This window comes from Dasypus novemcinctus, chromosome 10 (assembly GCF_030445035.2).
Source record: "Dasypus novemcinctus isolate mDasNov1 chromosome 10, mDasNov1.1.hap2, whole genome shotgun sequence".
Lineage (NCBI taxonomy): Eukaryota > Metazoa > Chordata > Mammalia > Cingulata > Dasypodidae > Dasypus > Dasypus novemcinctus.
Window position 1 is genome coordinate 32,962,636 of NC_080682.1, and position 27,760 is coordinate 32,990,395.

Here is a 27,760-nt window from a genome sequence, read left to right on the forward strand (position 1 = left end):
AAATGTGTTGGAGGGCAAGATCTGATGTTTATTTTTGTTCAAGAGGGGACTGTTACTCCAAAATTTTAAGAAACATTGACTTAATCCACCTCGACCAACAATTATCAAAATTTCCATTGATAAAAAATAATACTAAAGTAGGATATATGAAAAGATACATAATTCATACACATTTATTCATGCATTGTTGTCAGCCAGATGGTTACATTTTGGATCATATATATTTAAGTTTTATCATGGGTTTTGTCCATACAGACCATCAGTTTATCCCAGTCTACTTCCTTCCTTTCATCTGATAACATACCTCCCACACTCACAGGCTTACTTCACTCAATATAGGTTCTTTAAGATGCATTCCTGTTGTTGCATGTGTCAATACTGCACGCCTTCTTACCACTGAGTCATATTCCACTGTATGTATATACCATATTTTGATTATTCACTCATTAGTATAACTACCTATTTTAATCCTGGCAATTGAATCTGTAAAGAATTATTAGTCCCCTTTATAACATTCAATAAATGATGGGTGACAATATTTTAGATTAGAATGCTGTACAGTTATTAAAATGTTTTATTTTGAAATTTCCTGTCAAAGAAATGACAAACCATTTTATATAATATTTTTTGAAATAGGTTACAAAATAAATAAATAAATATATATATAAATCAACTTTGTAGAATTAGTAAGATTAAAGAAAACACAAGTTTATATCTATGTAAAATTTTTCCACATTGAGCAATTATTGTTTTTTAGCAACAAAAACTAAAAAAAGTTCATTACCAAGATAGTCCAGATTTTAGAATATAAAAGTATGTCTTTATTAATATTAGCACTTGAATATGAAAGTAGGAAACAACAGGTGGAATAAAACCTGCTCTATAACATACATTGAACTCTGCCCCTGAATAGTTTGAAATTATTCAGGGGTAAACATATGAGTATTTGTTTGTAAAGAGTGAGAGGTGAGTCATCATCAATACCTCAATCTACACTCTCTTCATCTTGAAAACAAAATTTCACTTTATTAAAGTCCCTCCTACCTTCAAGTTTAAACATTATATCACAGTAAATTACAATAGCATTAGGTAGAAAAATAATCTTTGGAAGCTTTGTAACCATAAATGTTATAGGATGCATAAATGTTTCCTCTGTTGATTTTATATCTAGTAAATTATCACATTTACAGAATAGAAATAAAAACTTCCAATACTGTTGAGGATGTAATGAAGAAAGAGTACCCATTTGTCGGTGCGGTTTCACATATTCCCTCCAAAAAAGTATTGCAAATGACGTACGAAAAGAAATTGTGGAGAACTATTTTAGTATAATAACTGACAAGAAGCATCAGCTTTTATTTCTGAAGATTTTCATACCGAGAATTAAAAAGAATGAAAAATTCCTCTCAATGATGTAATAGAATACAGCAAATTATTAATACCCATTTATATTATGCCCTTAAGAGAAAAATTAATTTCACACAATATAAAGCAATCTGGAATGTTACAGTTATCTCTAAAACACTAAAATCAAATTTTCATGCATATTAGAGAAGCTGTTTTCTTAAAAACAATATGTGTTAGATGAGAATTGGAAGGTAATAAATTTTATTACTAAAATTAAATCGCAAATAATTGTTGATGTAATTTAATAGCACAATTATATAAACCCTTTCAACCATAAGAAAAATTAAAAATTAGAATTGGCATTTCTTATTAAGAAGGGAATATCTTTGATAAAATTGATGAAACAAACCATCATGTCATAAAAACAGAGAATATTTTAGTTTTTTTTCTGAAATAATGAAACATATGGTTTTAAATTTACATAAAATTCACATAAAAATGCAATGAAATTACAGTGAGAAAAAAATCTGGAATTAGAAATAGGAGTTTCTTATGAAAAGTTAATCCACTTTAATTGGAGGAAAAGATATAAGATATCACATGATTGTAAATCATTTTTGTGTTCAGAAGAAATTTATAGGTCAATTCACTTTGCTGATAACAGTAACTCAGTGATGTTCAGTATGATGGCCTAGGGAATGAAGCTAAGGACATATTTGCTATGTCAAAAGTTAGAAATAAAATATTGAGTAAGGCTAAAAACATAAGCCTGATTTATCAGAAGCAGAAGACTTCTGCTGTTGTGTTTCCTATCATCACTTCACATTCATAATTTCCATTTGATGCTCACTCAGTCCCAAGCTATGAATATATTGCTATTTCGAGATCTGCATTCATGCAGTACCAAGGTGTGTGGGTGGCAGATATTTTGTATTGGTTTTGATATTTATCTTTTTTAAATGGGATCATTCCAGAAATTGAACTTGCCTCCTTTTTACCAAGGCTTCTCATGAACACTCTGTTCACAGCCTGTTTCACCTCCTTATTTCTCAGAGAGTAAATAAATTGGTTCAGCATGGGACTCACAAAAATACAAAATACTGCTGCAATTCTCTCTTATTCCAGAAACTGTTCACTCATTGGTCTCAGATACATGCAGATTAGGGACACATAGAACATAGTGACACCTGTCAGGTGAGAGCTCAGGTGGAGATAGCTTTGTGCTGCCCCTTATTGGAATTAATTCTCATAATGATAGTGAAAATGAAAATGTAGGAGATGAGAATGATGGGTAGGGAAGATTTGAGGTTGATCCCAGCTGACACAAACAAGGCCATTTGCTTTACCTAAGTGTCAGAGCATGCCAACATTAAGAGGGGTGGGTCAGCACAGTAGAAATGGTTAATAGTGTTGGATCCAAAAAAGGACAGGTGGGAGGTCAGTATTACCTGCATCGTACCCACCATCAAACCCCACAGGTAGGGGAAAGTGACCAGGCTGATGCAAACTGGCCTGGACATTCAGCTGTTATACTGCAGGGGATTGCAGATGGCCAACTTCCAGTCATAGGCCATGGCACCAAGCATGTAATACTCTGTAAGGATCAGGGTCACAGAAACAAAACACTGTGCCAGACACCCAGCATAGGAATTTGTTTTCTTCTCAGGTAAGAAGTTAACAAGTATCTGAGGAGAGATATTAGTGGAGTAAAACATATCCACACAAGCTAAATGAGTAAGGAAAAAGTACATGGGGGTTTGCAACCAGGGAGTGATTCTATCAGTAAATTCATCCCAAAGTTTCTAGTCAGAGTGCTGAGGTAAATCAGGAGAAACACCAAAAAAATAACACACTGCAGCTCTGGTTTGCTGGTCAATCCCAGCAGAATAAACTCTGTTGTCTCGGTGCCATTGCATTTTGGAACTAACTTCATCTTCATATTCTCTAAGAAGAGAAAAAGAATTTTCCAGATGCAAAAAGAGGCATAAATTATATGCAATCCAAGAATAAGCAAAATCAATGAGAATTAAAACACACTGATTTTGAAATGAGAGGTTTACAAAGATTTCCCTTAGAGTTAGGGGAGTTACAATAGATGCCATCCTGGTTTGAGGTGCTGATTCGGGTAGATAATGCATTTGAAAATGAGATTCTGAGGTCCATGCATTCTGCACTGACTGTGTTGCAACTCCCAGCTTAATTCCACTAACAAATATGGGATTTGACTTAGCCCATTAGTGGCTAATAAGGTTATGGAATCTGGGCTCCTGATGCTCAAACATATCCCCACCCACAGTCAGATCATGACACAAATGCTTAAGGGAATAGGTTCATTGGGTAATTCTAGGACAACCAGACATCATTGCCATCATGGGCAAACCTATAATTTGGGAATCATAACCTTCTTGAAACCCATAAGTCAGAAGAGGTGTGGTCTCAGTTATTTGTTTTATATAGTTTCAAACTCATTCAGTTTCTTTCCCATTTCTTACTTACTCCCTAGGAACAAGTAATCTCTCCACTCCCATGGTGATTTTTTCCTTCCCAGTTCCTTCATACCAGATTAACACTGATAAATTGAATCTTTGCCTCACTTAATTTCTATCTCTTATGTCACAATTCTCTTATATCCCAATATACCAATGTATTTCAACATCTTTCCCTTATGCTTTGTATCCAAACCATCAGGACGTCCTGTCAGCTCTACCTTCAAAACATAATATGATGAATGTGAAAACCATTTGTCAAAACTTCCTCTGCTAGCAATGAATTCTAAGAGAAAAACATCTCTTGCTAAAGTTACTGTAATGTTCTGCCTTCTTCCATACTTGATCCTCATTTGGCCAACATCAGGCATTGATCTCTTATGAACATAAAACAACAGGTTAGTGATTAATTAAAATGGTCCAAGTCTTTTAATCACTTGGTTTTTGGCTAAAATCTAAACTCCTTACTGTCATCTTTAAATGCCTGTATTATATTTTCCCAGCTACCTCTTCAAACTCTTTTCTGACCACTTTCTCCTTTATTCCTTCTACCCTTGTCACATTGATCTTCTAGCTGTTCCTTGAACAGGCTCAGCACTTTCCTACCGAAAAGTTTTGCACTTGCTCTTTCCTCTACCTAGAATTTTCTTTCCCAAGAATATTAAATGACTCCATTTATCATTTCATTTACATCTCTCTTCTAATAACATCTCCTCATCCCAAAGTTTCCAGTCAATTTGCTGGCCACATGTTTAAATTATCTCTATTCCAAATTATTCTTTACTTGTGAAATATGTTTTACTTTTCCTCATATCACTTATCATTCCCTGCAATTATTATCCATTCGTATGCTTGTTGTCTGTCCTCGCCTATTAAAATTTTAGTAACATAAGGTCCATAGATTTATTTGTGCCACTCAGATGAGTGCCTGAGTCATAGTAGATACTAACCAAGAAATCACTTGAATGGATGGATGAATTATGAGGAAACCCTCCCAAGTCTCTATTGTTGCTTTTTCATTATATGAGGACTTTGCAGCTTTCTGATATCACCAGTGGCTTCTTGGACACTGAGGTATAAAAACTCATTGCTATCATCTGGAAAATGTACAGGAGGTAGCACAAGTAGATAGAAGATCAATTAAGGGTTTCCTCTAGTACCACAAGCTGGTTATAATGGTGCCTGATACAAAACTTCAGTAACTTATGTTTAGAAAATGTAGATTGGACTGCTAGAAATTAGGTCAAAGTTCACTCAGGACTGAAGTAGTAAATCACCATTAATCCTCATGATAAATTTTTAAAAACCGGGAAGACAGAGAATGTTGATCTTCTAAAGAGTGCCTATACAGCTTTATCAAAATCACATAATCAAGAAGCTAAAAGCTAACATTAGATCAGTGGTTATCAACCCTGGCTTCATACTGGAATCAGGTATGGACCTTTTAATAACCCTGAAGCTTGGATTCCAACCCAGCATAGCAAGGTAAGACACACACTGGTATTTTAACAAGTTTTCACGTAATTATAAGTCACAGCCAGACAATTGAAATGACCTTGTTTAAACCAAATAAAAGTGTTGCTTTCACATATTTTTCCCTCTGATAAGATCTGTTTTTTTCCCTAACAAAGGGTTGTATGATGTTCTACCAAAGTCCCTCCTGTCTCTAATGGCATATACAAAAGTTTTCTCCATCAGTCATATATAAGGAAAAGTCCCAGCCTCTGACTTTAGCCCTTAAAGTTTTCTGTTGGTTTCAAAAAAGTTGTAAAGAGGAGATTTTCCTGACAGCCTCCATAAACCTATCTCAAGTTTTCTTGAACTCAAGAAACAGGATTTAAAAAAAATAAAACTTTCTTACCCATGGTCATAGCATCTTATTATTACACACAGCACCAGGGTTTTGTTTTTTTTTTTTTTTTTGAAGACCCATGAAGAAACACAATTTATGAAATGACAAGTTTTGTATTGTTATCTTTCAGATAGTAGGCAGGAGTGGGGAAGTCTGGTATTTTCTTAGTGTACCCACCTGCTATGATAAATTCCACACAAAAGGTTGGCTTAAACCACAGGGATTTATTAGCTCATGGTTTTGAGGCTAGGAGAAGTCCAAAATTAAGGCATCATTAAAGTCTGTTGAGGTCTGATGCTGGCTGCTGGCCATTCCTGAGGTTCCTTGGCTTGTATTCATGCCTCATATCACATGGCAAATTCCATCCTTTCTTCTCTTGGGTTCCGTTAACTTCTGCCTTCTGCTTCTTTCTCCTGTGGCTTTATCTTTATTAGGCTAGGGTTATCTCAATTAAGATCTACCTTCATTTTAATCATGCCACATCTTAACTAAAAATAGCATCTTTGAGAGATCCTATTTACTAGGTTCATACCCACAGGAACTTGGACCAAGGTTAAGAGTATGCCTTTTCAAGGGTACACAACCCAATCTACCACAGGTAGGAAGGCTCTGGGTTCTCATCCACACTAAAGTGCTCAGGCTTTTTAAAAGCCAGCAAAATTTATCTGTGCTGAGAATTTTTCAGGTGCAGGTACATGCTATGACACACAATAATGTATGCTTCCACAGATAAGAAACATTCCCAATTTTCAAGAATTGCTCCTCCATTCTGCATTGCTTTCTCCTTCCAAGAAGTAGATCAATGAGGAAATGGTGAAATAAAGACTTTAATAGAAGATAATTAATATTAAACATATAAAAGATACTGCAATCACTACTAATTTCATTTCATGTTTGTTGAGAGGAAATAAGAAGAAATCAAACAATATCATGTTTTGGCTTATGAGTTCCTGATTTTCAAAATCTTCAGACATACTTGTGAAGTTATGGTGTTTTCTTAGCCTCTGCAAAGGTCTCAAACATGGGAAGATTTATACCTGAAAGACTAACTTTGAGACCTTCATCCCTGAAGAATTCATCACAAAATCATCCATGAGACATCATTTTTCCTCCCTTTGGAGGTGTTTACAAAAGTCACATTTGAATGGGTAGAATCCTAATTTATGAGGTAATCATTAGATGCACGTAGTAGCACTTGGCAATTGCAAAAACACACTATGCCTAATTTTATTCTGGGATCAAATTAGGGCAGTTATGAAAGTGTTCATGCCTTCATAATCACAAAGCATTTTCCATCACAGTGGTTATCACCTACTCAGCTGGAATTGTTTTACTTCTATCTGGTGCTTTTCTATGCTTTCCTATGGCCTTTCCCTCCTTCTCTTTCTTTTCTGTTTCTTTTATTATACCATACATGCTCTGAAGACAGAATTAATGTTAGTTTAATCTTGGTATCCTCTGGAGAGATCTGAAAATTATATTTGCTGAATTAAGATTTAGCGAAGAGATGATAAATAAATAACTAATGACAATGGGTAGATGGTTGTAAACCCAATGGCCTTTTGCATAAATAGCACTTTATCTCATAATAACCTAAGATCATTTCTTTTTATCTATTAAATGCAAAATATGGGGAATCCATTTTTAGATTCTATTTACATATTTGTTTAAGTTAAATTAGCTCAAGTGGATGTATCAACAGGGGGTTCAAACATGTTAGTAAGAAATATGGGAGAGGTTTAAATGACATTAGACAGAAAGATTTTGGAAGACATTTCAAGTTCCTCTCCCTATATCCCTAGCCCCAGAAGATTCTGCATCAGTCAGGTCAATGGAGGTTGGAGAGATCATGAAAAGGATCAATGCAATTCCAATTCTGTGTGTGGCTGAAGCTGGTCACATAGGGAAGAAATGAGCAAGAATTTATTTAGCTACTCTCAACTTCTAAGACAGATTCTCAAACACAAATTTACCTACAATACAATTAGCAATTTTAATATCCGACTCATGTTTGGTCTGCAGTTAATTCAGGATCCCAGAGGAAGGTCATTCAGTGGCTCTTTAAACTCTATCAATGGTGAGCCCAGAAATATGTCAAACATTTTTAAAAAATAGTCATTCTTTTTAAAAAAATGGTCATCACAGTAATTATTATTCCTGCTAAAACAGCTGGCACATTAATTGAGTAGCTACCACGTGCTACTTTGGCCTGGTCAGGGACATAACGTGAAACAAAATTCCACCCAAATGCTTTAGCTGAAAATAATTTAATGAAAAGATAGAGAATGGGGCGAGGTTAAGGAAACAAATCAATGAAGGAGAAGCACCTGGAGGTCAATTGCAAAAATGGGTTTTTACAATTTTCATCCCAAATCTCGAAGGGGCAAAGACAGTGGATAGTTCACCAGAGTCCAGTGAGAGCTGGAATGGGAAGAAGGTTCTTTGCAACCTTCAATCCCAACATACATCTTGGGCACAGTTCTCCTTTAGAGGCAAGCAGTTATTCTAGCGTCTTCATAATGAAGCAGGAACAGAATGAGAAAGAAATTGAGCAACTCCTCTCTGCTTCCCACCTCTAAAATCCTGCTGGTATCTCCCAATTTCACACTGACCTAGAAATTACCCTAGAGGTTAAACTCTGGGTGCACAAAGCAAGGCAGAGAAGAATAGTTTGGGGCTGGAATTAGGAGATACAAGAGGAGAATCACCAAAACACCTATATTATCCATAAACACACCTATGTATAATTATTTCTATATAAAGGCTAAGGTTCAGGGCTCAGAATCAGTAAATACCTAGTCCAAGTTCACCAAATAGTATTTGATCTTTCAGTGTTTTTTGTCAAGCCCTCAATATTAGTGAATGCAACTATGAACCTTATTCTTGAAAAATTAAAATTTAGTGTTTACCATAGCTTCCAAGGAGAGGAGTGAGGAAGAATAGGTGGAGCATAGAGCATTTTTAGAGCATTGGAATTTTTCTGCATGATTTTTCAATGGTGGCTACAGACTGCTATACATTACATCAAAATTTATAAAAGTATACTGTGTAAAGTATAAACCATAATGAAACTATTGACCATAGTTTGTAGCTATGCTTCAATTTTTGTTCATCAGTTGTAACAAATGTACCATACTCACATATGTTTCTATTAATACGGGAAAATAAATGTGAGAAGAGGAAGGGGTGGAGATTATAGAGAATCTCCTATATTTTCAATATGATGTTTCTGCAACCAAGAGCTTCTTCAGGGATATGGAAAAAAATGACGCTGGGGGAACATAAAGAGGAATTTGTCAGTATAAACAAAAAATAACAGCTCTTATGGTGATGGAAGGTACAATGCAAAAAAATATTGGCTTTGTTTTGGGGGAGGTTTGGATTAGAGAAAAATTAGAGCTAAGGAAGGGGAGGACCACTGCTGCAAGATGTCCTTGGTGGGGGAATGTGTGGTGAAGGACACACCTGAGGCATGTCTCTATGGAATATGAACTTGTTCATATGGTCATGGGTTGTTATCTCAGTGGGTAGAAATGTACACAATAACCAAAAAACATATTAAATTTTCATGCTGGGTGGAAGGCCCTGCTACTTTCTCTCTTTGAAGGACAAGAATCTCTAGAGTACATAGTCTCTAGGAAATAGGACAGAAGAGAATGGCAGGCCCTTGATAGGAATGTTTGCACATATGAACTTTATTCTTGTGAAATTGAAATTTAACCTAGTAATGTATATATTGCCTAAGAGTTACCTCCTAAAAATCTCCTTGTTACTCGAACTTGGCCTTTCTCTAAGCCAATTTCAACATTTAAGCTCACTACATTCCCCCCAGTGTGGAACATGAATCCTGGGGATTATCCTCCATGGCACAGAGGGGTCATTACCAAGTACCAACTAGCTAAGTATTTGGAAAAAGAACTTGATCAAAAGTGGGAAATATTAAGTGCAAATGAGTTTTTATGGCCAAGTGATTTCAAAGTGAGTTGGGGGTTCATTTCAGAGGTTATATTTATGCACATCTCAAGAGGTTCCCTCCGACTGCCTCAGTAATTAGTGTCTTATGTAGGAGTGCTCCTGAAGGCCCTAGAGACACCAAGCCACAATAGATAGGTCAGACAACCCCCAGAAATAAGCACCCCATTGGGGGCCTTCCCTTGGAATAAACGCTAACCTATCTCCTCAGGGCATCAGAGTTAGACTCATGTACAATTTTCCTGCAAATAGTTCTTTGCCTCTTTTATTTGAACCTTTATTAACACTATACCCTTTAAATATCTGTCCCAGGGACTGAAATCTTTATCTGTTCATAAGCCCACTGAGCCCTGAATGCCAGAAGATTTGCAGCTAACACATTCTCTCCAGTTTTCAAACTCACCCAGAACAACAGAAGGATGATGATGCATAAACAACCATGCCCCAAAACAGGAAGTATCTACAACTGTAAGCACATTTCCACCCATCTGCTCCATGGGATCTAAGCTTACTCTCAGTTGGAAACAGTGTGGGCATCACCACACCAAAATTCTCAAGATCGAGGAATGAACACATATAACAAGTAAATGCAAATATGGACTAAAGTAGACTTATTATTATCCTGGTAGTGGAAGAACTTGTAACATTGATATAAAGACAGTGGTCACCAGAGGTTCTGAGGGGAAGGAGAGGGAAGAATAGATGTAACATGGGGCATTTGGGAGACATTAGAATTGTTCTGCATGATATTGCAATGACAGATACCAGCCATTATACATTTTTTTCAAAACCTATAAAATTTTATGGTGCTAAGTATAAATTACAATGTAAACTATAGAGCATGGTTAGTAGCAATGTTTCAATATTTATCATTTATAACAATTGTACCACACTAATGAAAAATACTGTTAATGGGTGAAAGTGTGGGAAGGGGAGGAGGTGGGGTATATGGAAATCCCTTATATTTTTTTTCTTTTTTTTTTTATTGACTTTGTAATAATATTACATTAAAAATATATATGTGAGGTCCCATTCAACCCCACCCCCCAACCCCCCCTCTCCCCCCCCCCAACAACACTCGTTCCCATCATCATGACACATCCATTGGATTTGGTAAGTACATCTTTGGGCACCTCTGCACCTCATAGACAATGGTTCACATCATGGCCCATACTCTCCTCCATTCCATCCAGTGGGCCCTGTGAGGATTTACAATGTCCGGTGATTACCTCTGAAGCACCATCCAGGGCAGCTCCATGTCCCAAAGACGCCTCCACCTCTCATCTCTTCCTGCCTTTCCCCATACCCATCGTCCACCATGTCCACTTTTCCCAATCCAATGCCACCTCTTCTATGTGGACACTGGATTGGTTGTGTCCATTGCACCTCTATGTCAAGAGGAGGCTCAGATTCCACATGGATGCTGGATGCAATCCTCCCATTTTCAGTTGTAATCACTCTAGGCTCCATGGTGTGGTGGTTGTCCTTCTTCAACTCCATCTTAGCTGAGTGTGGTAAGTCCAATAGATCAGATTGTAGGTGCTGGAGTCTGTTGAGGCTCAGGACCTGGCTATCACATTGTCAGTCCAGAGATTCAAATCCCCTAAATATATCTTAAACCCCAACATTAACTGCACCTCCAGCACATTAGCATGAAAGTCTTATGAAGGGAGATCCCATCTGAGTCCAGATTCATCACACATAAACACCATTTCCAAAGAGGGGCCATCTGCCCTGGTAGTTAACCCCATCGGCCATGACCATAACTCCCATGGGTCTCTTTAGCTCTCAAAGGAACCAATATCTGGGGGTTGTATCTGCTTTATCTGTCTCTCTGACTCTGCTCAGTTGTGCATGAGGGCAATCCTTCTGCCAGCCTCCAGACTCTTTTTTAGAAACTCGTAGCCATATAAACTCATTTCTCCTTTTCATTTCCCCCTTACTTTAGGTCAAACAGCATTTTAAAGTCATGGTATTTTATGTAGACGTGGATATTCTGCTGATCCGCATTGAACCTTCCGTATAAGGTCATTTTCCAGTTGCATCATCAGTTGGTAGTTGATAGTGGTCCCTCGTTGCCAGGGAGGCTCATTCCCGTCCCTTATATTTTTTTTTTTTTAATTTTTTTATTTTTTATTGACTTTGTAATAATATTACATTAAAAATATATATGTGAGGTCCCATTCAACCCCACCCCCCACCCCCCCTCTCCCCCACCCCAACAACACTCGTTCCCATCATCATGACACATCCATTGGATTTGGTAAGTACATCTTTGGGCACCTCTGCACCTCATATACATTGGTTCACATCATGGCCCATACTCTCCTCTATTCCATCATGTAGGCCCTGTGAGGATTTACAATGTCCGGTGATTACCTCTGAAGCACCATCCAGGGCAGCTCCATGTCCCGAAGACGCCTCCACCTCTCATCTCTTCCTGCCTTTCCCCATACCCTTTGTCCATTATGTCCACTTTTCCCAATCCAATGCCACCTCTTCTATGTGGACACTGGATTGGTTGTGTCCATTGCACCTTTATGTCAAGAGGAGGCTCAGATTCCACCTGGATGCTGGATGCAATCCTCCCATTTTCAGTTGTAATCACTCTAGGCTCCATGGTGTGGTGGTTGTCCTTCTTCACCTCCATCTTAGCTGAGTGTGGTAAGTCCAATAAATCAGATTGTAGGTGCTGTAGTCTGTTGAGGCTCAGGATCTGGCTATCACATTGTCAGTCCAGAGATTCAAATCCCCTAAATATATCTTAAACCCCAACATTAACTGCACCTCCAGCACATTAGCATGAAAGTCTTATGAAGGGAGATCCCATCTGAGTCCAGATTCATCACACATAAACACCATTTCCAAAGAGGGGCCATCTGCCCTGGTAGTTAACCCCATCGGCCATGACCATAACTCCCATGGGTCTCTTTAGCCCTCAAAGGAACCAATATCTGGGGGTTGTATCTGCTTTATCTGTCTCTCTGACTCTGCTCAGTTGTGCATGAGGGCAATCCTTCTGCCAGCCTCCAGACTCTTTTTTAGAAACTCGTAGCCATATAAACTCATTTCTCCTTTTCATTTCCCCCTTACTTTAGGTCAAACAGCATTTTAAAGTCATGGTATTTTATGTAGACGTGGATATTCTGCTGATCCGCATTGAACCTTCCGTATAAGGTCATTTTCCAGTTGCATCATCAGTTGGTAGTTGATAGTGGTCCCTCGTTGCCAGGGAGGCTCATTCCCGTCCCTTATATTTTTGATGTAACTTTTAGATAATCTAAAACTTCTTTTTAAAATAAAGAAAAAATAAAAAATAATCAGTCTTTCGATTGTTTTTTAGAATCCAAAACTTTCTCCTTATACCATACCCTATTCTTATGTCAAAAAATATCAAAACTTCTAAATGTAAATTAAAATAACTAATGAATCCTATTACCTCACCATTCTTAGGAGATTTGATTTTCTGATCATATTGGAGAATGGGTAAAAATCATGTCCTCAGTGAGTTTGAGATTATCAGAAAATTAAAAGGTAGTTGTTGTTCATAGTGAGAACAAATTTCCTGCCAGAAATAATTGAACCATAGGGATTTGGTCCCTATGTGATAATTTGGCTATAAATTCTTCAGGTTCTTTGTGTCTGTGATGTCTCTGGGAAACCACACTCCTTTCTCAGGTAGGAGTTAGACATTTATTAGACTTGGAATCTAGAAATAAATTTTGAACTAGTAAACATGACACTTAAGATGAAATTCATATTCTGAAGAATTATAGATACCTCTATTAAAATGAATCGCTTATTATGCTCTTATCTCAGAGTACAGTTATTTATAAATTTACAATGGGGTGATAGTTACTTAGTGGAAAGGGAACTAGATATAAGAGAAAATCCATTCTACCCACAATTATTTATTGCCTACCATTGGGAAAACACTGTTTCTAGGTTCTGCTGAGACTACAACTAGACAATATCCTCCACACTAAGAATTCTACACTTTAATGATGAATCTTGTTCTAGACTAAACTTGACTTTGCCAACAAACAAAAATATTATCTACCACTTATTAGGTGTTTCCCACATGGCATGCACATTTACAATGTTTTATGTGAATTATACCACTTGCATGGAGAGAGTTACTATTATATATTACATTATATGAATGAGGAAATGAGGCAAAGAGATTAATCATTTTTCCAAAGCCACACAGCTAGAAACTAAAGGAGCTAAGATTTCTACCCAGAATTTTTGGGTCCAGAATATTTCCCAGTAAATGTCGCACTCTGCTAACTCTCAATAACTAAGCATTTTTATTGTACATTGATTCATGAACAAAAAAAGTTACGTTATTAGACAACTTTCTGAATTCTTTTGAATTAACAATGACACTTTTATTATAAGGATAATATTGAATAATGTATTGCACCCACTTCAGGATGAATGACCTCTTTTGGATTAATGATCTATCTATCTAGATATCTATTTAGCTAGCTAGCTAGCTAATCTGACTAAAGTTAATTAAAATGTATTTTAGGAAGTTGCTTTCTCTAAATTTACTTTTTCCCTCCCCCTTTGTCCATGCTACAGGTAAAGGAGACCCCACTCTTGTTAAAGTTGAAGACCTATCTTCTAGATGCCTTGGGGGACTGAGCAGTGGCAACAAGCATTTTACATGAGAGAGCTTAAGGGTAAAGGAGAATGTTAGGAGCACATAGTCAGAGACAACTCAAAGTCACATTCGCCCACCTACAAACACTTCGTTCTGAGGTGTCCTTGATCAAACCATGTAGAATGTTGTGTTCTGTTTCTTTACAGGAATGTTATTGCCATAAAGTTTTCAGTAAATTCTATGGAAAGTTCATTTGCTTGCATTTCCTCATTTCCTCTCAATAAAGAGGGAATAAATGGTGATTATTTCAACTCTTGATAAATATATCAATTACAGGAGACATTAAAAATACCATGGAAATCTGATTGTCTTTGTGTTATACTAGAGTAAGTGATGTGAGCAAGATGACATTTTAAATAAATCATGAAGACAAGAAGAGGAATCATGAACTAAGGTCCAAAAATATTTCCTGTGACTGCATTTTGTCACCAAATGAATATTCGTGTATTTGACAATTATTATGATAAAGTTCATTTGGATCTTATGAGCTTTAAGAAAGTAAAGTCAATATAATTATGAATCAATTGACTTATTTGACCTGTCTTGCATCTTATTACCTTGGTCAATAGGTCCAAAATCCTCAAAAATGTTTGACTGGTGGATTTACAAATACTTTACAAAATGACCTGTTTTCCAAGTTAGCAATGTATTAATTTAAAAAGGGAACATAATATTGCCATACCTGGTTATGCATTACTTAAGAAGGATGTAGATATTTCCAAGAAGGTATCGATGTTGACTTTTATCATGGCTAAATGTTAGTAAGTGCACTTCAGGAAATCTTATCAAAATTTTTTACAGAAAAAATGCTGCTTTAAAAAACAATAAGACTGCCTTTATACATTAAGAGCTCTTTAACCATTTAGATATTTAAAACATCACATGCTAACTTAGAATTTTTTTGTCACATATAATTACATGTTTGACTTTAGAGGATGAAATTTCAGATGATATGATTAGGGTAATGAATAAATGACAATACACAAATAAATTTCTTATCCTTTTCTTTAGAACATTTTTAGAAGCCAAGAAAATATAATGTTAGAGAAAAACTACACACCTGTGACTGAGTTTATTCTCCTGGGACTGACAGATCGAACTGAGTTGCAACCTGTGCTTTTTGTGGTTTTCCTAACTATTTATCTAATCACAGTAATTGGCAATCTGACCATGATTTTGTTAATCAGAATTGACTTAAAACTTCACACTCCAATGTACTTCTTCCTCAGTCACCTCTCCTTTATAGATTTCTGTTACTCCACCACTGTCACTCCTCAGATGCTAGTTAACTTCTTATCCAAGAGAAAAACTATTTCCTTCACTGGTTGTTTAGTACAATTCAATTTTTTCATTGCACTGGTGATCACAGATCATTATATGCTTTCAGTAATGGCTTACGACCGCTACATGGCCATCTGTAAGCCTTTGTTATATGGGAGCAAGATGTCCAAACGAACCTGTCTCTCCTTGGTTGCTGCTCCCTATATTTATGGCTTTGCTAACAGTCTGGCACAGACCTTCCTGATGCTTCGCTTGTCCTTCTGTGGACCCAATGAGATCAACCACTTTTACTGTGCAGAGCCACCTCTCTTAGTCCTCGCCTGCTCAGACACCTATGTTAAAGAAACTGCCATGTTTGTGGTTGCTGGCTTCAACCTCACCTGCTCTCTCACCATCATCCTCATCACTTACATTTTCATCTTCACAGCCATCCTGGGCATCCGCTCTGCGGAGGGGAGGCGCAAAGCTTTCTCCACCTGTGGGTCCCACCTGATGGCTGTCACCATCTTTTTTGGAAGTCTTTTCTGCATGCATTTGAGACCCCCTTCTGAGACATCTGTAGAACAGGGGAAAATTGTCGCAGTTTTTTATATCTTTCTGAGTCCTCTGTTAAATCCTTTGATCTATAGCCTGAGGAACAAAGATGTTAAAAGAGCCTTAAGGAAAGTTATTCAAAAGAAATTGTTTGCTAAATAAGGCACAGCTGTTGTTTTGTTAGACTCAGATAAGTAATATATCTTATTATCTAACACATTAGTGAGTATCTTAAATTAACAAATTGGGTAATTTTTGTCTTTCTTAATTCATATATGGAAATTGTAAGAATGTGTTAAATTATTTGCCAGAGCTTACAATGCCGTGTCAATGAAATGAAAACATACACATACACAGATGTAGAAATTCAAAGATAAAACCAGAAGGTACTTTCACTGCTCTAGAAAACCAACACAGAACAGGTGATTCCATCCTTAGTACTCATGCTTGTCCAAAATTATGAAAGACAGATTTATCACATGATATGGCAATACCTATTTTTGATAGTACTTAATAATTTCTAAAGTATTTTGCAGAAGTCTATCAATCACAGCAGGTGTGTTTTTATTCCTTTATACAGATTATATACCAAGATGATGCTGAAGGTATATCTCAGATTATCTCTCTAAATGATTCCAGTACAATGGAATCTTCATAAAGCTTTTGACAGAAATGCCAAAGTTTTCAGACAATTTCCTTTTTAAGCTTCAAGTATCCTCACCTGTATATGATGCCTCTTCTCAACTCTTTCATTAACACTTCTTTTCCCTTAAAAAGTAGATTACATTTTGATGTTTGATATTTATATATGTATACATATATGTGTTTATATATTTGATTATATAACATTTCCTTATTTTAGTGCCAATATCAATTAATCTTGCTAATTCCTTTTTCTGGTCATTTGCATTACCTATTTTTAAGTTCAGTGCTTATGTTCTTTTCTTATTTATTTTAAGACTTATGCTTGAAGTTACATGCTCACTTCTTTTTACATATGTAATATATCTGCCATTGAAGTCAATTTTATTTCAAACACATCAATCTTCTTTTTATAGTTTTTCTTTGTTTACATTGCATAAAAAATTATTTTCTATTATAAAAATATTCTATGTATTTTCCAATATTTTTAAAATTTTGCTCTTTTGTACTTAAGTATTTATTGTTTCTGGAATTGTAAATGGTGCAAAGCAAAGTCTAAATTTCTTTTCTTGAGGAAAATAATTTTCCATTTATTGAATAATCCATGCTCTTTTCATGACATTTTTAATGTGAACTCTGTCATGTATCAAAATTTCATCATTTTGTTTCTTTGTTCTTTATTCTGGGCCAATTTGTCAGTCCCTGCATCATTACAGTCTGATTTAATATAACCTTGTAGTACATCTACCAGTAAGTATATGGAAGTTTGGAACACTAGAGTATTTTTTGAAAGATCACTGAGAGATTTTGACTTTAAAGTCAATGAAAATGTCTCTATTCTCTCCAGAGTGTATGTCCATCATTTCTTCATTGGCCCTGGAAACCAGTTCTGTTGACCCAGTTGCAGTGGCTAAGAGAATGAAATGAAAACAATGTTATTTACAATCTACATTTAATCCTGAAGTAACCCTCTTATTTTGATCACCAATACAAATATTCAGTAACATGGTTTAACATGCTTTTTGAGTTGCCATCAGTTCTACATCCTTTCATCATCCTTTTTCTTACCCAAACTGGGCCTTTCACAAACCTGAAGTTTCTATCCTCTGATTTGGGAGTTATCAATGAAAAGACAATTGAAGTGAAGTATCAGTGATTTTACCCTTTATTCTTTCCAGATAGTACATTTCCTACTGGTCAATTTTCACTTCTCCTTTATGTGAAAATTAAACATAACTCTTTCCTTACAAATATCCCCTCCTTCTTTTAGACTCTTTTTAGTTTTCACAATTTAGTTTCTCAAATCTGCTAAAAGCCTCCTCACTTTCGTCATCATAGAGATCTTCCTCTTTAAGGGGGTACAAGTTGTTTTGTTGGTACTATATGGGAAATGTTTGGTTAGGACAATTGCAGTGATTTTTCAAGCTATCCCTTGGGCACATCAGGTGATACAACATCCAATTTCTGTGAGTAACCCAGTCATGATGATAAGGGAAATCAGGACAGACAGTGCCACTCTTTTCCTTTTTCCAAACCAGCTCTTAACCATCCCATGAATGGGCTGTCAATGCCAGAATTTTCTGCTAACTCTTCAGATAAGGCTGTTAAGCCTTGTAGGGCTTTGGTGATAGTCCCCTCTGGGGCAGTATTATTGGGAATGAAGATATAGCAACTATCTCCAATCATAATACAGATGCCTCCTTTTACTGCTAGCATCATGTCTAGGGCTATCCTCTTTTCCTATGCCATTTGGCTACTAGCATCCAATTGTTCTGCTATTCCCTTAACTGCATCCCTAGTGTAATTGATAAATCTTTGTTGAGTAGAATATATATACTTAACTCAATCCACATTTTTGTTAATGGTGACTCACTGGAACAAGAATGACTCAAATCCTGCAGCTACCTGATTTCTACCTTTAAATTATTTTGGGACTCCCTGGGGAACTCCTATACTATCTAGATAAATTCAGTCACCAGAGGAAACAGGTAAACTTCTTTTCTTTTACTTTCCCTTTTGTGTTTCTTCCTTTTTTTCAAATGCCAGTGTAAATGGGATGGCCAATTGAACCAGAGCACAGGTTCCTTCCTACTTCTCAGTTAACACCAATGAGAAGATGCTATTTCTTTAGTACCACAAAAGGTCTGCTCAGGAGATGGCCAAACTGGAGAAATTACCAGTACTATCCACACTCACTTTACATATTCTATACACAAGACCATGGTCCCAAGGTCCTGAAGCCCTTTTCCTATCTAGAGAGACAGGCAGTTTGACTTCCTGGACCAAAGCAGGAAGCCAGTACAGATTTGATGTTTCCATTTTGGAAAGGAGGGAAGAGAGAGAACAATATACTACAATTTTCACCAGTGTAGCATTCTGGAAGAGGAACACCATGCACTTAAACTCCCTTTCATACTCTTCCATACCTAACAGAAAGGGTACAATATGAACAGTGGCTGGTCTGTTGCACAAGCATAATATTACTTTTGTTCAGACTCTGGACTGTATAACTGACCCATTCTACCCAAACATTTGCCTCTCCATATCCTTTCTCTATTCCTATGGTCTGTTTTAAATCTTCTGCCTTAAGTATCCTGACTGCTTTGGCGTCATTCTGCATTGGGGGACTGGCCTTTGGTGGGTTTTCCCTTGGCATCTCTGGTTATCTGGAGGGGACATTGTTGACGTCATATATGCAGGGGGATGAAGGACTCGAACACAGAACCTGCCCAGAGGGTCTTTACCTGTAACATCCACCCCCATCCCATAGACCCTGTCAGAAGATGAATAACAGTTGTTATTGTTGAATTTGTCTGCCTTTCTAAAGGTTATCACCACTGGGTTGCACTGGAGGTTTTTTGGAATCTGGTGGAGTATTGCCTTTATAAAAGGCTATTTTGTCCTCTAACAGTTTCAAGTAAGTATGGCCTCCTCTGTGGTCCATCCCTTGTACTCATTAGTCCACTACACAAAGTTCCAATTGAGGTGGGGTGGGACAGGAGTTACAATAAAGTCTCGGTGACCCTGGGCATAGATATTTATTTTGCCCACTCAATCATCACTGATAAAATCCCATTATTTTATCACTTGGCAGGCATTAAACCACACAGTCTTAGACTCTAGGCCTTCTGTTATATTTACTATCAATTTAACGGGGCTTGTCATGACTTGAATCTGAAGCATCATAGTATAATTATTCTCATTTTCAGAAATGTTATGTCTAGTCTCTTAAGACACTAGACAAGGTGTATATAGATAATAGCCTTCCCTTTAAGTGGAGGGATAGCTTCCTGAAAAGTTCATTGATAGAGAATCCAACTAGTCCCTTCCCCTTTCAGATAGAGCTTCCCATCTAATGTCTTCTCAGAGTGAACCTTAAGAGATCCGAAGATGGAGTTATTTCTCAGGACTTGGATGGTGTTGTTGCGTACTGGTCCTTTTATTCGAGAGCAGTAGATCCAGCCTTTTTCTACTGTCTGGACTGCAGTCTCAGTTGTCAACAAAACTTGATAGGTCCTTCCCAGGTTGGCTAAAGTTTGGCTTCCTTCCACGACTTGATTAGGACCCAACTACTAGGTTGGTATTGATGGACAGTAAATTCAAGAGGTGGGCTCTGGGCCAGCAAACAAGGATACCTGAAGGATGACAAAGTAGAGGACAAAGCCAGTATATAATTCTTAAGGAAGTGATCCTTTGACTCTAAGGAAGGGAGGTCTCCAGTCCTCTTAGGAAAAGGCAAGCCAAAGAGCATTTCATATGGGAAGATTCTCAGCTCTTTCCTAGGGGCAAGTCTAATCCTCAGTAGGGTTATGTGTAAGTGCTTAATCCAGAGTAATTTAGAAAGATGCTTCTTTAAAGTCTGATTCGTTCTCTCCACTCTCCTTGAACATAGCAGATGCCAAGTTGTATGGAATTTCCATGTGACACCAAAGTCTTCACATACTATTCTGGAGTACATGGGAGGTAAAGTGGTTACCGTTGTCTGAGTCTATATTTTCCACTAACCCATAGAAGGAATTATTTTTTGAGGATAATTTTAGTTGTTCCTGATGCTGTAGCTGAGGCCAGAGAATATGGCTGCACCCATTCTGTAAACTGATCTACAAAAACAAAAACATATTTTAGCTGACTCATTGGGGGCATTTCAGAATAATCAACCTGAATGTTCTGGAATGGCCTGAAGCCCAGATCCCTTCCCCCTTGTTCTTGCCTCCATAAGACTTTCTTATTCACCTTTTGTTAGCTACAGTATAAATTCCCACACATTCAAGATACTTAAGAACCCAATCACACATGTTCTGTACCCCACAATGACCCCTTGGTGTAAGACTGCTAATACCTCTCTCATCACTTGTTTATTCAACATTTGCCTGCCATCCAAGAAGAGCCACCTCCCTTGATCATCTAAGATTGCTCCTAACTACTCCAGCTGTTTCACCTTCTTTTCAGAGAATGTGGGGACCCCAAACTCTTTAGGAATGGAGGGTATCAGAATCATCAACTTCAAAGGGGAACTAAAGGAGTCTTCCCTAGCATCTTCATCTGCTAATCTATTGTTCTTTGTTTCAAACGTAAGACCTTTCTGGTGTCCTTTTACATGCATCACTGATATTTTTCTAGTAAGAGTAGATTGGCCCACACTTGTTTTATTAATTCCCCATGGCCTAGCTCTTTTCCTTTGCTCTCTTCCCAGTTTTTTCTAAAGGTGTGGACTACCCCAAAGACAAACTTAGATTCAGTGTAGGCTGTACCATCCTTTTCCTCTAATAATCTAAGGGCTTGATTTCATGCATAAAATTTGCAAGTTTGAGCTGACAGGTCATTGGGCAATTGGCCAGCTTCTTTCATCTCACAAGTTAGTACATCTACAATTCCATAGCCATTTTGCCTCCTTCCTTCTAGGACCCTGCAGGACCCATCTGTGAACAATTTTTCTGCTGAGTGCAGGAGCGTTCCCCTATTTTGGACCAGACTCAGGCCTGATACACAATCAAGTCTAAACAATCATGGTCAGGAGCCTCCATTTGGTCAGATCCCTTCCAAAGGAAGGCGTTCAGGTTTAAGCTATGGTTTCTTGACAATACCAATTCATTTTTTTTTTTTCCATTATGATAGTCTCATACTACAGAATTTGGGAATCAGTCAACCACCTTCCTGCTTTCTGAGACAGAATAGTCCTGACCTGGTGAGGGTTGCTAACCACTAAGGCTCTTCTGAAAGTCAGCTTCCTACTCTCTTCTACCAGGAGAGCAGTTGCTGCCACAGTTTGAATGCATCCAGGCCACCCACTGGAGACAGGATGCAGGATTTTGGAAAGGAAGGCTATAGGTCTCCTTCGATGTCCCCAGATTTGGATCAAAACCAAAGGCTGTCCCTTTATTTACTGTAACAAATAGATGAAAAGTTTTCCCAAGGGAAGGAAGGGCTAGAACAGGGGCCTGCACCAGTGTCATTTTGAGTCCCTCTAAAGCCTCTATCTCCCCCTGAGAATTCAAACCTTCATTCTTAAAGGGGTACTAGAAGGATGATGGTCACTCTTTTGTAACTGCTTTCTACTGGTTAGGGACAGTAGGCCTTACCTAACAAAGTTTAAAACCCTCCTGCTATTCTATCATGGTTGGAGGAAGACTAATATGGCACCTTGGGTGAAACTGGATGAAATCCCTGTATGGCTAGCAAAATGCAAAAAATAAACTTAATTAGAATTTTCAGGATATAAAGTTTCACAGAAAGGATCCTGGGCTATAAAAAAAGAAAAGACCAGGTGCCTAAAGGCTGCATCTTCTCAAAGTTAATGGGCTTTATTTTGCAGGTTTTCATCAGAAATTGGTTTCCAGGTCCTAGGTGAGGAAAGTTACCCATTGACTATCTTAAATGTGTTAAACTGAATTGATCCCAGTCATCTCATTTACTGTTTCCTTCCTGGTGGGAAAATGCTTAGCCCTGGCAGGATGACATGTGGGTTTGCCAGTCCTTTCCAGGATATGAGTGGAACAGGTTTTAGAATAAAGGCAAAGAGGGAGACTTGGATTAAGTGTGTTCATAAACTACTTAGAAAATGAAGTTGCTAGGAACTTTTACCATGTTCAATATCCCTCTGCATATGATCTAGAAAAGATATCACCATAATCAACAAGATTTTATCTAGAATAGGAGAGATACTGGTATAGTACTTAAGAGCAATCAATGCACTACTGAATACATAAGTTTCTTTTTGAGTTGCAATTAATAGATCTAAGGTCCATGTTTGCAACACCATGCAAGTTGTCTCTACATGGGAATAGCCAAAATGCCAATTATGTTTAAGTTTTACTCACAGCACTCTGGTAATCACTGCTCCAGTTGCATGTCCTTCACACAGCCAGCATGCTGCAGCACCATTGACCCTAGAGGGAAGCTACAAAGGTTGTATCCAGTATTCCCATGGCCTGGTGCATAGCATCCTTCAGTACCACGGAGTTTTTTATGTCTATGCCTTCACCATCATGATGTTAAGTAACAAGTATTTTATTCAGCAATACAGATGTCCAATGGAATCAAAATTATCTTCTTTCACCACAACTTTAATATGCAGACTGAGGTGGCTTCTGACAGTTTTTCCTGTTATGAAGCTACATTTGTTATTAAATTCATTTTCTGCTTAATAATGACTTACTAGAATTAGCCATTCAAATATTTTGGTTTAAATATTGCTTCTACAAACTTCTTATAATGCCATAACCACATAGACAATAGTTGCTCCATCTCAAGGCAAATTTCACCTTCACAAAACACAGTCCCTTACTTAATGCTACCTTCCATAATACCTTCTATGACTTGCCATATGTGTTCAAGTTCTGTCCTACATACTTCCATCCCAATTTTATGAAAACCAACTAAATTATTTTAGGAAAAAAACCACATTCCTTTAAACAAACTTACCAAATTCTGGTCAGCACTCCCAAACCTTTTGTACCTTTCTATATCTACTTAAGTCTCATATACCTCATTTTGCTCTGTGAAGAAAAGAATAAACTTCATCTCAATTTAGACATGTCAAAGATTTTGATAATTCATTTATTAAGTTCTTTTTTTTAAAATTCTAAGCCATTTGAATAGATCTCTTTTAAGAATTTTCATTGTCAATTTAATATTACCACCTGGAGGTATTAATGCATACACTGAACAAACAGACAAACACTAAAAGAATTATGACAGCAAGGTTGGCACAGAGTCAATCCTCATCTATTTTATATTTTGGCCAGAATATGTCTCATATTTTGGCAGTCATTTTCTACCCCTGGTTTGATCATTATCAGTCCTATGTTCTAACACCCTCCCTTGAGGACTATCCAGAGGAATTTCCCTGGGAGATCTTAGAGATACCCCCTCCCCAGTCCATTGTCTGCCTCTAATTCCCCATTCTGAGTTTTGTCTGGGCTTTTCCAGGCTAATCAGAATTTCCCCACCACCAAGCAAATACTTAATAGTCCCTTTTCTTGCCTTGGCCTGTGCACAGGGTTACTTGGTCAGTGAGAGGCAGGTTTTCCCTTCCCCTTTTCTCATCCCCAATCAGCAGTTCTAAATGTCTGGTCTCAGGTCCTTCAGCTGTCAAAAGCGGGCCCCCAATGGTGTAGTCCTAGTCTGTTTAATCAGCAGGGGGTGCATTTCCCTCATCCACCCCAGGATGTCCTGCTCCAAAGTTTGGATCCCAGCCAAGCCCCCGAAGTTGTGAGAAAGAAAGCTTCTCCTATGAGAGAACAAAAGCTCACTTGATTTTGGAGGAGAAAAGAATTTTATTAACAATCTTGCAAGACATGTATGAAATGGCCAGATGTCAAACATCAAAAAACACTGACATTTATACTCTAAACCTAACACACAGGTTTCTCCCCTGTTTCCCATTGATTGGGTCTTCAGGGGTTACAGCTTATCTGAGGGATCTAAGTTACCCAGGTTCTGTTCTGAGTTGCTGCATTCCCTGCATTCCACTGGGCTGGGTGGACTCAGCACTGCTTTCACTCCTGGCACTGCTTTTCAAATTTGACACAACTTCCATTATTGGCCCCATCCTCACTTCTCACCATTGCATGCTAATGCTTTGATCCTGCCCATGCTTCTCACCACTGGCCACCCTTGTTTGGCCTCACCCTCATTTTGGTGCCACATTTAAAATTCTTTACACCAAAACTGCTAGAATCCCTTTCCCTCTTTCCTCCAACTGCAAAGCCTACTCTGCCTTCCCCTTTATATGAAAATTAAACTTAACTCTTTCCTTACAGTCACTATTCTATTGGTTGAACACCTGCTTCTTTAGCAGAAAGTTGAGGATGTACCATGTACCTGACAGTATTATTTTGAGAATTCAACTGACCTACTTATGTGAAAGAGCTTGACATGTGGGAAGTGCTCTACAAACATTTTGCAGAGGTACACTATTTTACAATACTGCTGATGGCTTACCCAGGCCAAAGTATCTGTGTCAAAGAGGTTATTGGTAACAGTTGTGAATTTTAGGAGGGGAGGTACTTTTCGTTAAAAAAGAAAACACAAACATAAAAAGCAGACCATTGTCAAAATGTCAAGATGATATTTCCTTGTGTGCCTTCCATTGAACTTTACAATAAACATGGGTAAATTTGAAATTACAGTAATATACTAAAGGCATATGATTAACTTCCTGGTCCTAGAGTGTCCAAAGTAAACCCTGTATGGTATTCCTCAGTCCTGAGACTTGCTTTAAGGAGTGAATCTCCACATTCCTAATCCTAGTACAAATTCAACTACAATTCCACAGCTTGCAGAGTCAACAGGAAAATTCCTTAATCAGAGGTTGAGAAAAAAGGTGTAAATAAGGTCTGAAAATAAAGTTTTTCTGTTCTTATGATTTTTATTGTTAGTGAAGTGGAAATTGTATTAAAATCTTATACGGAGTTTTAAGAATTTGTTGTAATTTAATGTTGATGAATTCCATAAAGAAATATTGGATTATTGTGTAATCTGATCTGTACATGGGCATGACTGAGTTATGATTAGGGCGTGGCAAAGAACAGAGTTAAGCGTTTTCTGATGTTGGAATTTTGATGTTGGAGTTTGATGCTGAAGACTTAAGCTGGAGCCCTAGGAAGTCAGCATGCAGAGGAAAGAGAAGACAGCCCCAGGAAGAAAGGAACCTTGAACCCAGAGAAAAGCAAGCCCCAGGAACCTAGGAACCCAGGAAGCCTGAACCCTTGCAGGTATCAGCAGCCATTTTGCTCCAAGCAGACGTTGGTGAGGGAAGTAACTTATGCTTTATGGCCTGGTATCTGTAAACTCCTACCCCAAATAAATACCTTTTATAAAAACCAACCAATTTCTGGTATTTTGCATCAGCATCCCTTTGGCTAACTAATACAGAATGTACACATTTTCCTTCTTCAGAAACAGAGTTTTTCTAACAATGAAAATCAGTGGAAAACCAGAATGTTCAGCTTTTTCCCTAAAACATAACCTGACCATCTCTCAGTGGTTATGTGTAAAGAAGAAAATGGAGGTCATTTATGAAAGTGTTAACTAATTTTAAAACACTCATTATATGCTGATTTATCCCAGGCATTTTTTTATGCATTTTCCATGAATTGTTTTATTCCCTATGAAAACCCTCTTTCACATTTTACAATTGGAAAAACAATGACAAAACTGGTTAAATGTCTTTCCAGTATCAGTAGTTTTTTAACACTATAGCTAGAATCCATGTCACTAATCAGAATTTGTTTTCATGAAAGTCTTAAATTTTAAATATTCAATTATTGACTTTTTAGGCTTTCAAGAAATTAGACGAGAGTTTTTTCGGCAAGATGGTGGCTGCGTGAGCTTGCCTGGTAGTGTCTCTGCAGGGGGCGGCTGGGCAGCGTTGAAGGCTCTTTGAGACCGCGCTGTTTCGGGGATTTTTGCTGGTTGGAAGGTGTCTGGACGTCAATTCGGTGGGAAGGTAACAGAGAGGATACATCTATAATATATAAACGGAGGTCCCAGCTGGGCTCGGGAAGTTCCCTCCTTGGGTGGGCGGAGCCACGGTAGCGGGTGCTCCTGAAGCTCCGGAGCCGCAGTGGCCAGGGTTTTTGTTTTTTTTTTCCTTTTACTAGAGGCTTTGCGGTGCTGAGAAATTCGCGGATACTGGGCTGGCTGGTGAGGGATTGTTGGGACAAGACTCCTTTGCAGATTGATTTGGGGAGACAGACGGTGTTTTCTTGTGAAGCGGGGGACGTTTTTGGTTGCCGGACAGGGGGGGCAGTGCTTCCGCCTGGAGCCCCATCCCCACAGGTCCGGCTGCCGATCTGCAACGGAATTGGATTTTGGACAATAAGGGGACACAATTGGGAGACTGTTGTAGGGTGCAGTGAGGGAGGAGGACACCTCTGGAAGCTGATTGGAGGATATTTTGCGAAGTTTGGGATTTCGGATCTTAGAGTCTGTTTTCGGCGTTTCCAGCTGAAGCCCACCCCACCCGGCGGGGCTTGGGATCTGGGTCATTGAACTGGCCGTGGTGTAGAGGCGCCCTCAAGTGGCCGTTGCGAGGGAGCACAGGGAGGGAGCTGTCCAAAGGCTGATACCCTGAGGAGTTAGGTGAATTTCAGGGATCAGAAATTCAATATAAAATTCGCGGATCTGGCTTCCCCCACAGGGCTGGCACCTAGCTACGGGGATCCCTGAGGGCTGTGTTGCACTGCGGGGCTCCTAAGCTTTCTGTGGACCAGATTTGAGCTTGCCAGGTCTGGGTCCCCTGAACTCTGGCGGTCCACAACCCAGACTCACACCTCTTGAGTCTTCAGTGTCTCAGACTTTCCACCCCTGAATCCATCACGCTCTCGGGTCTACCTGGGGTCCTTGAGTGCCCTGGACCTCAACGTTTGCATTTTATCTTTAATGGTTCATATTGTTTTGTTTTTATTTTCACTTTATCTTATTTTTTACTCTTTTTGACGCCCTGATTGCTAATATTGCATTATCCCCTAGTCT

At 38.1% G+C, this 27,760-nt stretch overlaps 1 protein-coding gene across 1 annotated transcript; it reads left to right on the top strand.

The window, feature by feature from the left end:
- The first annotated feature begins 15,364 nt into the window (after positions 1-15,364).
- Positions 15,365-16,303, top strand: LOC101445572 (olfactory receptor 5M5-like). Its single transcript, XM_004455308.2, has one exon. The coding sequence runs from the start codon at positions 15,365-15,367 to the stop codon at positions 16,301-16,303; it is 939 nt and encodes a 312-aa protein (XP_004455365.2).
- Positions 16,304-27,760: the final 11,457 nt, after the last annotated feature.